The following is a 16,437-nucleotide window of genomic DNA, read 5'->3' on the forward strand; positions in this document are numbered from 1 at the left end:
ACAAAGAATGGAAGCAAACGCATGAAAACTTTGCGCTTAGAAAGTTATAGTCTTTAAGAAGTCTCATGTAAGTACTTCATGATTTCAATATGGATGTTTGAAGCTCTTAGGAAAGGTTAAATGACTTAGACCTTATTTCAAAATCATGGAAAATGTTTTTGAAGTCTTACTTATATATTTTTTTTTTTTTCAAGATCCAAGTAAAGTTTTGAAATAAAAATTTGAGGAATCACTTAAGCTGAAAGCAGGATAGGCGACTGATGAATCATCATCAGGCGACTGACATTTTTATATGCTTTTTAAGAAAGGCAAACAAAACCGAGACAGGCGACTGACCTACAGGTCACAGGCGACTGACTTAGTACTGTGTTTCTAAATACGTTGAAATTTAAAGGCACGGGCGACTGACCCTTCGGGCTTAGGTGACTGATGTTCATATTTAAACTTTAAATCAGCGTTTGGAAAGTTTTCTAAATTTATTGCTTGGGCTCTAAACTCTTTCAAATCTTGGGAAATACTGCAAACAACTTGGAAAAACGTAAAAGTAACTTTATTACTCTATAAATACTTGGTATTTTCAAAGATTAAACACAACTAGCAAGCACATACGAATTACAAATTAAAAATTCTCTAGCTAAAATATTTTTGAAGCATTGTTGTGATATTGCTGACACAATCCACGGTTGTCTGATCTGTTTATACTAAGAATTTCAATTCTAAATCAGAATTCTGGTGATAATCATCTGAGCTTCATCTTTCTATATTGATTATTGATTGAATTATATTGATATTCAACTATACTAATCTGCTCTTACTGAGAGTTTTACTTGTACAAAAGTTGTTCCTTGTTTTTCTTGTTGTTGTTTGACGATTCATGGTTGTTGGATGGTTGCCTAACGAGAAGGGGTATTCTTGTTAAAGAGGGATCTTCACCTGATACAGAGAGGTTGTAACTTGGCCTATAAAGAAATTGGAAAGGAAAATCCTCACCGCGGTTGCTTAAGGCAAGGATGTAGGCCACTAGCTGAACCTTGTAAAAAATATGGTGTTCTCTTTTCTCCCCTGATCTCTTTAAATTATCGCAAACATATTAAATGCGTGATTGTTTAAATATTTACTGAGAACTTGCTAGAAGTTAGGATATTGTCGAATACTTATTTGAATCAAGGAGATTGATTCGATTGAATATTCAGTTAAAGCTTTGAAATCTAAATTGTTGAAAAGAATAATTGATTCTAAAACATAGAATTAAAACAGGTTGGGTAAGATGGAGTGCGTCAGGTGTGTTGTATGATGGTAGAATACCCTTAAAATGAAAAGAAAAGTTTTATAAGACAGCTACAACATATGATGGATGAGTGGTTTAACTTTAAAAGATAAAGTAAGAAATGAAAGTTGTTGAGAGGCGTATGTTAAGATGGATAAGTGGTTTAACTTTAAAAGATAAAGTAAGAAACGAACATATACGCAATAATTTAGGCATAGCACCAATTGAAAACAAGATAAGAGAGGGGTGACTTAGATGGTTTAGGCATTTGAAATGCAAGCCTAGTAGAGCACTTGTGAGGAGTAGTGATTTAGTTATGGTTTCTAACATGAAAATGGGTAGGGGCAGGCGTTAAATAACTTAGAATGAGGTGGTGAGGAAGGATTTAATAGTCATTCATCTAATAAAGGAAAATGCTCTAGATCGGGTGAATTAGCGAAAAAGGATTCACATAGTCAACCCCACCTAGTGGGACTTGAGGCTTGTTGTTGTTGTATTTTGGCTTTAAAATGAAAATTGTAAGGTTGAACATAAATGCTAACATCTTAAATATCAATTGATAATTAAGATTTTTTTTTCCTCTCCTCTCAGAATGCTCAATCTTTTCCAAGAGTGGTTTTGGATCTTTGTGATATTTTCTAATCTTATTAAGAGATGTAACATCATTGTGCTTCTATTCATAACTCAAAACCTATTAGGATCCATCTTCAATTCCTCTTTTTTTGTTCTCTTGTGAATGTGATTGGTTTGCCTCACTTCAAAACCAACTAATTTGTAAGCACTTGGTTGATGGTGGAATCTCAAGGTAGTTGAGGACTTAAAAGAGTGGGTGTAGGGTAGGGATAGTTGAACCATCATAAAAGGAGTTCGCATTCCCATTTCTTACTCTTTTAAGTTTTACAATAATGTGTTTGTGTGTTTGTGACTATTTATTAAATTGAGCATTTTCCATTTAACTTTGCTGAACAAAATTTGCACTTAGTCGTTAAAATTTGTAGGGGAAGCCCAATTACAATCACTGTTCCTAGTTACAATCTCCATTATTTCATTTTTAATCCCCCATTTCCCCTCTCTCATTCCTCTCCCTCAATTATGTAAAATTCCCCTTTTTCGCCTGCAGCAACTAAATTTTGGCAGAATCCTTGAACCAACTTCTCTTTTTGATCTTTGATCTGCTTTCTTCCCTCCTCTTTCTCCTTCCCTCTACTTCTTTGACTTTACATTTACTCTTCATCGCCAGCACTGCTCATCACAGAAGTGTTCTGTTCTGAAAAACGGTGCCTGTAACCATCTTGCAACACCTTTACCACCATCAGACACAATGACACCCCAAAAAGCCCCCCATAGTTTTGCCGTCTACAACTGGAGAGCTCATACAGGCAGACCAAAAATTTACCAGCTATCAGACCCTCAAAATCCTACATTTACTGGAGTTTTCTTGATACATAGCCGCCACCACTAGATTCACCACCCTCAATCCAACAGCAGCCGAAGGCATCACCAGAGGACCCTCTTCAGCGGTGCAAGTGCGCCAAGTGCCAGTGACACGTGTTACTAGAATACAGCACCTAAAATCTTGATCTGCAATTAATTTGTTTCCAGACATGATCGTCTACAATCACAAATGGTATTTTGATCTGAATTGCTACAAATTGGACAGTGACTGTACCATCAGCATTCTGGAGAGTAACACTACAACATTCAGAATTTCAGATTCAGACTCGATTGCTGTGTATTGTGAGCTTTTTATATGGACTTGTTTAATTTCTGCATGATAGTCAAAGATTAAAAGGCGAATCGAAGATATCTCATGAGAGATTAGGAATCGAATTTGAGGAATTGCATGAATTGATTGACAATTGTTTGTAATTGTCTTAAAGCCTTAAGGATCTCTGATGATATACAGTTGCAGTATATATGTATATTAAAAAGAATACATTATTTTAGAAGTTACATGGTGTTAGTGCAGTTCTTCACTGCTATTCTTCTCGTCTCCATACCCCATGTGTTATGCTGTCTTCAATGAATCTTGAAGTTATTTCAGATTTCATAACATGGTATCAGAGGGATAAACTTCTCCGAACCTGATATGTATGACGTAGTTACAGCCCTTCTTTTCCTCTCCTTTTCTCTCCCTTGAGTCTGAAAGTAAAGATTCTTTTCCTGGTCTGAGACGTTTACAGTTTTTTATCCTTCTCCTCTCAGCCGTGAGCCACCCTTTTAGGTGTTGTGCAGCTCTTGGTAGTTTGCTCATATAAAGACAGTGCCCTACCGTTTCTCCCAGACTGTTGTAGCGATTCTGATATTTCCTCTGACTCGTGGTCGAGTCACTCGACTGATAGCTTTAATGATGTTTTGAGTGCTGTTTTTAGGCCTGCCTATGCTTTTAGCTGATACCATGTTGGTTATTGAATGCCCGCTGTTTAGGTGCCTGCAGTACTTTGTCATGGTCTGCCCTGTTCTGCATGGTCAAAGCCATCTTTGACAGGAGGAATGAGAGACTATATGTCTGATTCCTCCTAGGATTCAGTAATTTCAGTTTTGTGATTGTAGCTGCCTCTTGAAATCCTGGACCTTTATGTCTCTGCAGTCTTGTTCCCTTTACATTACCGCACATGACAACCAAAAGGCCAAATGAAGATAACTACTTGCTGTGACCTAAGGCAATCAAGATTAATTTGACTGGCCTAAGTTAGAAACCTTTTAGCCAAATCCCCATGATGATAAGAGGAATGAGGTTTAGGTTCAAGATGTGCATTGACTGTTTCCTTGTTGTGCAACTCAGCGACCTTATAAGTACGCGATCCAACATAGCGTACTGACTAAGCGACCAAAATAAGTCGTTTAAGCATATCGTGATCCAAAATGGCATATTAACTAGGTCCAATCCCCAACCACCATGTGCCTCTTAAGTAGCATATTGTATTCTCATGCTTGTACCATGACCCAAAATGCACCATGTTCGAAGTAACTATGGATGAAATTATCTAAAGTTAACATCCTTATTCATGGGTGTAAAATGTTTGAAATGAAATCCCATGAATATATTGGGATATGATAAATTGATTATCAATATTATTAATGGATTAATATCTCTTCATAAATCTTATATAGTTATATTAGCTATGATTTCAAAGAAAGGGCTAAGATGTTTGCCTCAAGGAAAGCAAAGGGAGTAGCCACTCAAAAATCTATAGATTTGGAGTTACTACCATTGGATGAACTTCTTGGATCTTTCCTTACCTAAAAAATGGAAGTGAAGAATGATGTAACAAAAGCAAAGGAGAAGAAACTTCAAATAAGGAGAATGAAGATGAAGCTAGTGATGAGAATCTTGCCCTCATCACAAGAAATTTCAAGAGGTTTCTCAAGAAGAAAAAGCAGTTCCCTAAGGAATGAAGAGGGAGAATCACAAGAAAGCGGAGCCTAGCAAGAAGGAGCCCCTATTAGGCTATGAGTACAAGGGGCCTGCATATTAGGACCAATTGTTCTAATTTCAATGAGGACAAGAAAAAGAACAAGAAGATTGAAGGCAATTTGGGAAGATAGTGATAGCAGCACAGGTAGTAGGTGCCACAATGAAATTGCTACCGTTTGCCTCTTGGCAATTAAGGACAAAAATGATCTAAATGATTCCTTCCACTAGATGAAAAAGCTATTTATTGTTTTTAATAAGATGCATGATAATCTTGAAAGCATAGTTTTGATATAAAAAATTGAAAAGAAAATTAATTTCCTACATAAAAATTTTTTTAAATGAACATGAAAATAAAATTATGTCCAATTCTCAAAACTATGATTTAAATAGAAAATGACAATTTGAAAATGAACATTGATGTTACCATACACTTTCCAAAATTTACCAAGGGAAAATTAGACAAACTTTTAGCTAGCCCGAGATGTGTTTTTGATAAAATTGGAATGGGATATAATTATGGTCAAAAACAAAAGTTCTAATAAAATATTTTTTGAAAGCAACTCAATTAGCAAGTCCTTTTGTTATATGCAACTATTGTGCTAGAAATGATGGCATGTCAGTATCAAGAATATTTAGATATCAAATAGGACCAAATCTAGTACTCATGCTCACACAAAAAAGTTTTAGACCCCAAAGCCAGACCCTACAACTTCTATGAACCGAAGAGAAGTTGGGCAGTAAAAGTCATCATTTGGTTGCACGTTGTAGGCTATCATTATCAAGTTACAAATCAAGCGAAAAAATCTTCAATGGTGGTTGCTCATGGAACATGATTGGAGATTACACCAAATTCCTTAGCTTCAGCAAGAAAGATGGTGGAAGTGTCGCCTTAGCAGAGCCATCACTGTGAAAATATCTAATGTTGCTAAGAATTCCTCCTTGTCATGGGGAGAACAGGATGTACTTTTTAATTAATTGGTTGAAACATAACTTGCTTGGAATTATCTGCCTTTGTTATAAAAGATATCTAATAATATTTTAAGCATATGAATGTAGGCTTTTGATCAAACTAGATAATCAATCTCTATTTGTTGCTAAAAGAAATGAGAATGTGTGTGTTGTTGATTTTGATTAATTAATTGATCAAATTGTAAAATACCTATTCGATTTGATCAATGATTCATGGTTGTGACATCATAAACTAGGTTATAGAGCATGCACACAATTTCAAAACACACGAAAAATGATTTAGTAAATGGTATTCCTAACATTAGATTTCATAAGGATAAATTTTGTGATCTATGCCAAAGAGAAAAACAAATCAAAATTTCTTTAAAATATAAAAACATGGTTGATGCATCTAGATCATTAGAATTAATTCATATGAGTTTTCTTGAAGCTTCTAGAGTTGTTATTACAACAACAAAAACTACAACAGCAAGTCTTAAGCCCCACTAGGTGGGGTCGGCTACATGAATCATTGAATCCTTTTCCGCCAATTCACCTGATCAAAAGTGTTTTCTTCAATTAGATTAAGGGCTATTCACTACTTCATTCCAAGTTATTTTAGGTCTATCCCTACCCTTTTTCATGCCAAAACAATAACTAATTCACTCCTCCTCACAAATGCTCTACTAGGCCTACATTTCAAATCCCAAACCATCTAAGCCTCCGCTCTCTTATCTTGTCTTCAACCAATGCTATGACTAAATTGTTGTGTATATGTTCGTCTCTCACTTTATATTTTAATGTTATATTACTCATCCACCTTAACATTTGCATTTTAACAATTTTTACTTTTTGTGCATGTTGTTTCTTAGTTGTCCAACATTCCAAACCATAAAGCATAGCTGGCCTTATAGTCCGTTTTATAATATTTTCCTTTTAATTTTAAGGGTATCCTACAATCACAATCACAACACACCAGACGCATAAAGATATACTTCTAGAGTTGTTAATACGGATCAAAAAATATGTACTTTGTCCTTGTTGATGATTGTACTATTTACATGGGAATTATTCTTAGGAGCATAAAGATAGGGTTCAAAATGAAAAAGGATTAATGATTTCAAAAACTAGATAATAAAGGCCGTACCCAGTGCATGATAATGATGATTTAAAAACTTTTGCAATAAAAATTGTATTGAACACAACCTTTTAGCACCTAAAACACCACAAAAAAAATTGAGCAGTAAACAAAGGGAATGAAAGAAATCAAGAAATCGCTAGAACAATGCATAATGAACATAATTTATCTAAATAATTTTGGGCAAAGATGTTAACGCATCTTGTCACATCTCAAACGGAGGACACATTACCAATATTCAACAAGTCTCCTAATGAACTTTTGGTACAAAAGAAAATTCACTATAAGCTAATCTAAAGTATTTAATTACAAATATCAAATCTTTAAACAATAAAGATAATCTTGACATTTTTTATGCAAAATTAGATGAAAAAAATTTGATGTCACATTAAGATTGAATTTCAATACCGCTACAAGGTATTGTTGCAATTTGTTGGTTACATGTAAAGGATGTCTTATATTAAGGGGAGCTTACTTTGTCTAAAGATTATTTTTTGATACTTTCATTACTTTGCTATTATTAAGATTTGATTAAAATGAATGATACATGAAGATAGCTCTCTTCCTCTATTTATAATACAAATTCAATACATTCTAATGACAATAATACCCTTACTAACTCTCACTAATTAACATACTAACGCACTCAATAATAATAATACTAAAAGAGATATATTACCTTTAACACTCCCCCTCAAGCTAGAGCATAAATGTCATATGCTCCTTTATGCTCTAGCTTGTTACAAACTAATTTAACACGAGCACACCCAATGCTTTGGCAAACAAATCAACAAGCTACATGTCCAACTTCACGTAAGCAGTTGTAATGAGCTTCTCCACAAGTTTCACCCGAACAAAGTGGCAATCAACTTCAATGTGCTTCGTCCGCTCATGAAAGACCCAGTTGGAGGCAATATAAAGAGCAGCTTGACTATCACACATTGACTTCATAGGCTGAGAATGCAAAAAAAGAAAAATCCAATTCTTCCAACATGTTCTTCAACCAGACAAGTTCACAAGTAGTGTGAGTCATAGCTCTATATTTCGATTCAGCACTTGATGTTGCCACTAGAGTTTGTTTCTTACTCTTCCAAGAAACCAAATTACCACCAACCAAGATACAATACCCGGTGGTGGATCTCCAATCAGAAGGCGATCCAGCCCAATCTGCATCTGTATATCCATGGATATAAGTGTGACCTTGATCACGATATAAAAGACCTCCCCCAAGTGCACCCTTGAGATATCTTAATATTTGAATTACTGCGTCCCAATGAATTGTCCTCGGAGAATCTAAAAAATTGATTCACAATACTTGTTGCAAAAGATATATCCGGCCAAGTAACTATGAGATAATTCAACTTCCTAACAAGTCTCTGGTATTGTCAAAGATTAGGCAGTAAATCACTCATATCCGGCATTTACTTGCTGTTAGGATCCATGGGTGTATCGACCGGTTTAGATCCGAACAAGCCAGTTTCATCCAACAAATCATGAACATACTTCCTTTGTGATGCAACAGTTTCAATACAAGATCTAGATACTTCTATTATACCCAAGAAGTATTTCAACGGTCCCAAATCTTTGATCTAAAACTAAGTTGGTAGAAAAAATTTGAGACTATGAATACCTTTATCATCATCACCTGTAATAACAATATGATCCACATAAACAACAAGAAGGATCCTACCCGATGAAGTATGACGATAAAACACGGAATGACCCATAGCATGTTGTCAAAGACCAAACTCAAGTACTACAACACTGAAATGACCAAACCATACTTTAGGAGACTATTTTAAACCATATAAAGTCTTCTTAAGCCAACACACTAAGCCTGACTCCCTCTGAGCAACAAAACCAAGTGGTTGCTCCATATAAACCTCCTCCTCAAGGTCCCCATGCAAAAAGGCATTTTTCACATCTAACTGATGCAAAGGCCAGTGACAAGTAGTAGCCGAGGAGATAAACACACGTACTGATGTAAGTTTGGAAACCAGAGAAAAAGTATCAGAATAATCTAGACCATACACCTGAGTCTATCCCTTAGCAATGAGACGGGCCTTTAGAAGAGCCATAGAACCATCAGGGTTCACTTTCACATTGTAAACCCAGCGACAACCAACCACAAACTTGCCTGGAGGAAGAGGTACCAATTCCCAAGTACCATTGTCATGTAAAGCATTCATCTCTTTTCAACCATAGCATCCCTCCACCCAAAATGGGCCAAGGCTTTCGAAGCAGATATAGGAAGGGTGGTAGATGATAGTGCAGTAACAAAACAATAATAGGAAGTTGATAAGGAGTCATAAGAAACATAGTTGGAAATGGGGTGTTGAGTACATGTGCGTTTACTGTTCCGAACAGCAATAAGAGGAACAACATCATAGGAAATATGATCATTAGATGAGGAAACCAAAGGCGTGGTAGTAGAAGCTAAAGGGGACTCTCCTCCTTGGAGCCACTGTCATGAATACACCTGCAAATTAGGATGATCAAGACAATGAAAAGGACTCAAACTACATGGAGACTCAAATGGTTGATTGGGCAAGGACAGCAAGGTAGAATCTAGAAGATTAGGCAAAGAAAAAGACTCATTGAGCTCATAAGCGCTCGGCAACTGGGTGTAGTAAGGTGTAGGCTCAAAGAAGGTAACATCAATAAAAACAAAGAAGCTATGCAGCACAGGACTATAGCAACGATATCCATTTTGAGTATATGAGTAGCACAAAAAAACACATTTTATAGCACAAGGATCCAACTTATACACCCTAAGAGTTAGTTAATGAACAAAGAACACACCCAAATAAACGAGGAGGAAGAGAAAATAAAAGCGAATTAGGAAAGAGAACACAGTAAGTACAGCAACACTCAAACACTTTACATACATGCATTTGATAAAGTACGGTGTGGGTGATTTCAAGAAGATGTCTATTTTTCCATTCTGCAACCCCATTTTGTTGAGTGTGGGCACAAGATGATTGATGAACAATACCAAACAGAGTCATATAAGTAATAAATTTTGCACAACAAAACTCTTTAGCATTATCACTTCAAAGTATTTAAACTAGAAAACCAAATTGAGTCTTTATTTCAAAACAAAAGGTACAAAATACATGAAATAACTCATAACGTTCTTTTATTAAATATAACCAGTCTTTCTTGAATAATCATCCACAAAAGTTGCAAAGTACTGGAAACTCAACTTGGACACGACCCTACTAGGACTCCAAACATCTGAATAAACTAACATAAAAGGTATTGCAACCCATTCATTGACTAGGGAAGCGAAAGAACCACAATGGTGTTTTCCCAACTGACAAGACTCACACTCGATACTAGACATAGAACTCAATCTAGTAACAACACATTTTAACTTTTCCAATAAAGGATGACCTAGGCAACAATGAATTTGAAAAGGTGTGGCAGCAATAGTGCAAGCAGTAGAAGGAGATAGTGGCTCAAAGTGATAAGAGTCCACCAGTTTTATGCCCTCCGCCAATCATCTTCCTTGTCTTCAAATCCTAAATAACCATAGGATCAAGGAAGAATGTCACTGAACAATTCATAGATTTAGTAATTTTTCTAACGAATATAAGGTTAAGAGAAAATTTGAGAATATATAAAACCTAAGGAAGACAAATAAAAGAAGTGGGATTTACAGTCCCAGTTCCCTTGACTATAGTAGTACATCCATGAGCAAGAGTGGAGAAAAAGCTAGGTATACCTGTGATATGATCAATGGCAGCGAAGTCTATGACCCAAGGACTAGGATGAGAAGTACTAGATGACAGGCATACTGTGTGATTACCTGTTTAGGCAAGAGATGCAATGAGAAGAGAAGTTTGTTGTAACACTTGATACTGCTGGAACTTGAAATACTCTTTATCTGACATGTACAGCACGTTGCCCCCTACTCGACCCCAAAGGTGAGGAGTCGGTGGTGGCTGCTTGGCTGCCCCCAAAGGTGTGAAGTCAGTGATGGCTGCATTGGCAACAGATGAAGGTCTACCATGAAGATAGACCTTGAAGATCCCAACACTGCTCAATGGTATGATTATTTTGTCCACAATAAGTGCACTTGCAAGGATTATCTCTGCCTCGTCCATCTCAACCACTACGACCACTCGAACCACCGCAATAACTTTTGTGGTTATTTGGTAGAGAACCAAAATCACCCTACATAGCAAAGGTTATCCTCTCAAGGCCGGATGCAAGAGCAGGCTAACGCGTGCTAAAGGAAGCACAAAGGACATGAGAATAAACATCAGCAAATGATGGCAGCTTGGCACTACTGAGTATCTAAGACCAAGTTTCTTCAAACTCAAGTCTCAAGCCTGCTAGAACACGAAGAATTGTCATATGCTCCCTTTGTTTTTGCATCTCACAAATGTCGGCAGTTATAGGTTACACGACGTTAAGCTCCTCATGAATACTCCTATCTCCTTGTTGTGATTGAAAGCATTCCTAGGATAAATCATACGTACGTGCAATTTTACTAGAGTAAAGAAGTTTGACATAATCCCAAATCTCCTTGCAAGTATCTAGATGCATACACATCCATGCAATCTATGGCTCCATTGAGTTCCATAAAAAGAAAAAATAAAGGCATCTTCCTGAACCACATGTCTTTTCTCTTCTCATCAGAAGAATTAGATTGGAGCAAGTGGTCCGATTTCTCTAATCCTGCCAAATAAATCTGAACAGCTTTAGACCATTGAACATAGTTCTTCCCATCCAACTTTTGAGTCGTTATTTGTGGCAGCAATGTAGGAAACAAATTTTTGGGATTCATAGGTTCCATCCCAACACTCACAAATCAGCAATCACACCAAAAACAAGAACAATCAAAACTAATCGAGACAGTCACAAACTATGCGAAGCACCGACACAACAACAGACGAGGTGAACAACTCACTGATGGATATAGCACTGCCACAGCACTCACAAATCAGCAACCACACCAAAAACAAGAAGAACAATCAATAATCGGGGCAATCAAAAACTATGTGAAGCACCGACACAACCACGTACAAGGTGGACAACTTACCGATGGATATAGCACTGCAGCACTGCCACAGCCTCACAACTGAATATACAAACTCTGCCACTGCTCCAAAAAACTCACAAAGAAGCCTTCACAAACCCTGAACAGAAATGAATGAAATGCCGCGAATGCATGGTCGAAAAAGATTGAATTTTGGAGTAAAATACTGGCCTAACAGCTTGATAATATAGACTAAAGAAGGAATTAGAGCATGGCAGAGGAAAAAGAAAAAAAGAAAAAAAGTGGCTGGAACTTCACTCACGCAATCACGTGCTGGCGCGTGGGGTCGGCCCTGCCGGCATTTGGCTGGTGCATGAGGACACATGGGGTGTCCTCCAGTGATGGGGTTTTGTGGGGTGGGTCGTCAGGGGGGGTTCTGTTTATGAATATATGGTTGGATTAATGAAATAATATGGGATGGAGGTGGACTCGGAAAGAACAGCCACGGGAATGGTATTTTCCAACAACGGCTGAGGGGAATAGGGTTTAGGTTGGATCACGCTCTAATACCATGTTAAGATTTCATTAAAATGAATGACCTAACTTGAAGATAGGTCTCTTCCTCTATTTATAATACAAATTTTATATATTCTAATGACAATAATACCCTTACTAGCTCTCACTAATTAACATACTAACACACTCAATAATAATAATAATAATAATAATAATAAAAGGCATATATAACCTCTAATAGCTATCATCAAAAATGGAGGAGAATATTAAAATCTCAATGTTGATAGTAGCGATGTTGGACTGATATTGTCTTTTGAATGAATATTTGTAGGTTAAACTACTTATAAGACCTAAAGTTTGAAGACCATAGTTGCCATTCTTTTAGTTGATATTCAACTTTGTAAGCGTTAAATCTCATGCTTGATTATCGTCATAATGGGATTCAGGAAAATATTTTTATATTTTTAAAATTTTTAAAATATTGGACTATCAAGAAACTTGAAATATAAGTTGAAGGCGAGAGGACTGCCTATGCAATTTGCACTAGGGTGGTTTAGGGGGGTGGTCAAGCAGTTCTGGGCAGGCTTCACAGGCAGCAGTCCAACCTTTTGATGGATTTGTAATTTCACTTTTGGCATTCAACAACTAGTAGACGACTGACCGGCCCAGTTACATAGGTGGCTAACCAACTCCACAACTAGTAGACTTGCAAAATATGCCTTGTTTGACCACTAAACCTATAAATGTTTCCAAGTAGAAGTAAATCTGGCTGTCTTAAATCGGTTATTAATGCTGGTAGTTTTTCTATTCTGGAGACACCAGCGGATCCAAGGTTGAGATTGGATCAGAAGCCTGCAGAGGGAAATCAACTAAAGGCACATAGGAAATGGGGTGATGTGTATGATGAAGGAATGATTTTGATAGTGAATTTGTGTGTGACAGTGGATTATATTGGGTGATTTTTGTGAAAAGTATGGTTCAGGAGTCTTCTGATCTAGTCGGTAATGTTTCTCATGAGTCAGCAACAACGTTAGAAGGCATGTATGGTATACCTATTTTTGAAGATGATGGGGAGGGTAAAGAGCTTCAAGGAACTAACCACAAAAGCAACGTTATTTTGCCTACCCCATGTCCCCTGCAAAAGATATTAATAGGGAGGACATTGCAGTTTAACAATTGCTTGATCAGATGGGCTTGTAGTTATCCCTAACAGAAAGAGAAGGACAAGTAATTCGGTTGGATTGTGGTAATAATAAGGTGAAGAAAGGACGATGCAAGCTAGATAATTTTAAGCATTCAATAAATTATGATGGAAAGGTTTACAAAGGGGATATTTGAATTAGATTTTGTTAGGTTCTTTCTTTTTCATTTTTTCTTTTATTTATGTTTTTATTGTTTTTTTTTCTTCGTTTGAGGATTTGTTGCTCTCCCCCAAGTTCTAATTCTTTTTTCTCTCTCTCAATATATTTCTTTTTCTAAAAAATATATATATTAAGTGACAAAAACTTGATATACATTGTTGGCCTACAACCTAACAGCTTAAGCTTTTAGACAAAGTGGTGTTCTAACATGGTATTAGAGCTGGTTACTAGGAGGCCCTGGATTCTAGTCTCGTTGCCCGCATTTATTGTGTTGTGTTAAAAAAATTTATTGTATTCCCTGTATTGGGTGTTATCTATGCTGTGTTTCTCTCCACATGCTGCCAGGCTGCATTTGCAAGGGAGTGTTAAAGCTTGATATACATTGTTGGCCCACAAACAAACAGCTTGAGCTTTTAGGTAAGGTGGTATTCTAACATAAGCATATTGCATTTCACTTAGTTGCATAAAATTTGTAATTAGCTGTAAAAACTTTTCAAGAAACCTAATTCAAACACCCGCTCCCATTTGAGAATTAAGATACCACAATAAAGAAACATTTTCCAGTATCCCAAAGTTGCAATCATCAAATCAGGTAAAAACAATCACTTATTAGAATCTTCACCCAATAAATATCACATTTCGAAATATGTAGAAAATGACATAATATTAACACAGCTAGATTTTACTCATTAGAAAATCATGGCTGCAGAATCAGAAAAATACAGAATACCTGGCTCTGGATCTTGTTACAGGCTGCAACAAAGTGCTTAGGGCCAGCAAGATATCCAAGTCGCCAGCCTGTCATTGCAAAGGCCTGCAAAATGTCCCAACATCTAAAGTAAAATTTCCCAACATCTAAAGGTCAATCTTGAAGGAAAGTCTATGTTTTAGGCCGTACTATTCAAGAAAATTGAAATCAATATCCTGTCAAACTAGAACACAGTAAAACTGGGTTACCTTAGAAAACCCATTGACTGTCAAAGTCCTCTCCCACATGCCTGGCAAAGAGGCAAAGCTTACATGAGTTGCAGGAGCATAAATTATGTGTTCATATATCTCATCAGATAGCACCTGCATAAAACAGCAAAAGAAAGATCACAACATGGATGCCAGCAAACATACGCAGTTAGAGGTCACAGAATTCAGGTTTGGTGTTCCTACCAGAAGCCTGGGATGCCTTGCTACAATCTGAGCTATATCTTCAAGCAATTTCCTGGGGTAAACCGATCCTGTTGGGTTGGATGGTGAACATAAAATCAAAAGTCTTGATTTTTCACTAAGTTTGGACTCTAGAAGCTTTGGATCCAAGAGAAAATTTTTAGAGATGGGTGCCGGAAGAATCACAGGTGTTGCATCAGCAAGCCTTGCCATTTCTGGATAGCTCACCCAGTACGGAGCGGGAATTAGCACCTAAAGAACAAATTCCAGCCAATAAGTTTGAATTTCACAAGCAAGACCATATAAAAACTTGAATAAGCAGCAAAAACTAGTCTATATAACCAAGCATATTAAGTAATTTAAAAACATAAACTCTTAGAAATTTCAAATAGATGTGTGTGATACTGCCACTTGGGGAGCACAGCAGTGAATCAGTTCAACTACTTCAGGTCTGCGCTAACTTTCTCTGTATACAGTCTGAATAGACCACATGACCTTCACAGACTGCAGCATCAGAACCAACACCCAACTAGTCAAGTCACCAAGGCCTAATACCATCCACTCAAGGCTGCGCACATCTTTTCAATTAAACTCAATCTACAAGATGGCAACCACTGCTTTGATAAAATGGGAATTGACCATGCCATCATGCCCCTCCTCAGTGCATCAACTCACATGTTTTTTTTAGGGCATTCACTTGTCTTTATAATTCATACAACTTGATCAAACCACTACTATATCTTACAAGTAGAGGCACTTCTTTGCTTCGCAAGAGCAAATAATCTTAGCAGACTTTATCTCGATTGTCCCAAACTGCACATTCATCTATTTCTTGCAGAAAATCTTAAGAGATAATTTTGGGAAGATATGGATAGTATTATACAAGGCATACCATGGACTGAGAAAATATTTATAGGAGGAGATTTGAATGGACACATTGGAAGAGATAATAAAAATTATGAGAGGATACATAAAGGATATGGATATGGAGACAAAAATGAGTCTGAGGAGATGATCTTAGACTTTGTTATGCCATATGATTTTAGGATAGTGAATACTTGATTTAAAAAGAGAGAAGAACACTGGATAACCTTTAAAAGTGAACAAAATAGAAGGCAAATAGATTTTTTTTAAACTAGGAGGGTAGATCGTTTATCATGCAAGGATTGTAAAGTTATTCCAAGTGAAAATCTAACCACACAACACAGAGTCTTAATGTTAGATATATGTAGTAAAAAATGGAAGAAAAGAGATAAAATAAACCAGTGTAGGAGAACTAAATGGTGGAACCTAAAGAGAGAAAATATAATAAAATTTAAAGATAAAATGATCAAAGATGGGGATTGACCATAGAGGATGGGATAGATACAAATATTCTTTGGAATAAATTAGCTAGCTCTATTAAAAAGATAGCAAAAGAGATTTTCGGTGAATCAAGGGGAAGATTCGCGAATAGCAAAGAGAGTTGGTGGTGAGATAAAATGTACAAAAAATCATAAAGACAAAAAGAATTTGGTATAACATGGCAAAAATGTAGAAACGGGGATAACTTTGAAAAATATAATGAGGCAAGAAAAGATGCAAAAAGGACCGTTAGTGAAGCTAAATATAGATCATTTAATAGTTTGTATGATAGATTAGGTA

At 36.5% G+C, this 16,437-nt stretch overlaps 1 protein-coding gene across 1 annotated transcript in view; it reads right to left on the reverse strand.

The window, feature by feature from the left end:
• Nucleotides 1–16,437, reverse strand: part of LOC131159196 (bifunctional aspartate aminotransferase and glutamate/aspartate-prephenate aminotransferase) — a 42,576-nt gene that overhangs the window by 14,257 nt on the left and 11,882 nt on the right. Inside the window, exons 5-7 of the mRNA XM_058113913.1 lie at nucleotides 14,797–15,045; nucleotides 14,593–14,706; nucleotides 14,366–14,449 (exon numbers count right to left, since the gene is read on the reverse strand). Coding sequence (XP_057969896.1) covers nucleotides 14,366–14,449; nucleotides 14,593–14,706; nucleotides 14,797–15,045 — 447 coding nt within the window. The remainder of the gene's footprint in view (nucleotides 1–14,365; nucleotides 14,450–14,592; nucleotides 14,707–14,796; nucleotides 15,046–16,437) is intronic.

The sequence above is a fragment of the Malania oleifera genome, chromosome 7, assembly GCF_029873635.1.
Source record: "Malania oleifera isolate guangnan ecotype guangnan chromosome 7, ASM2987363v1, whole genome shotgun sequence".
In the NCBI taxonomy this organism is placed as follows: Eukaryota; Viridiplantae; Streptophyta; class Magnoliopsida; order Santalales; family Ximeniaceae; genus Malania; species Malania oleifera.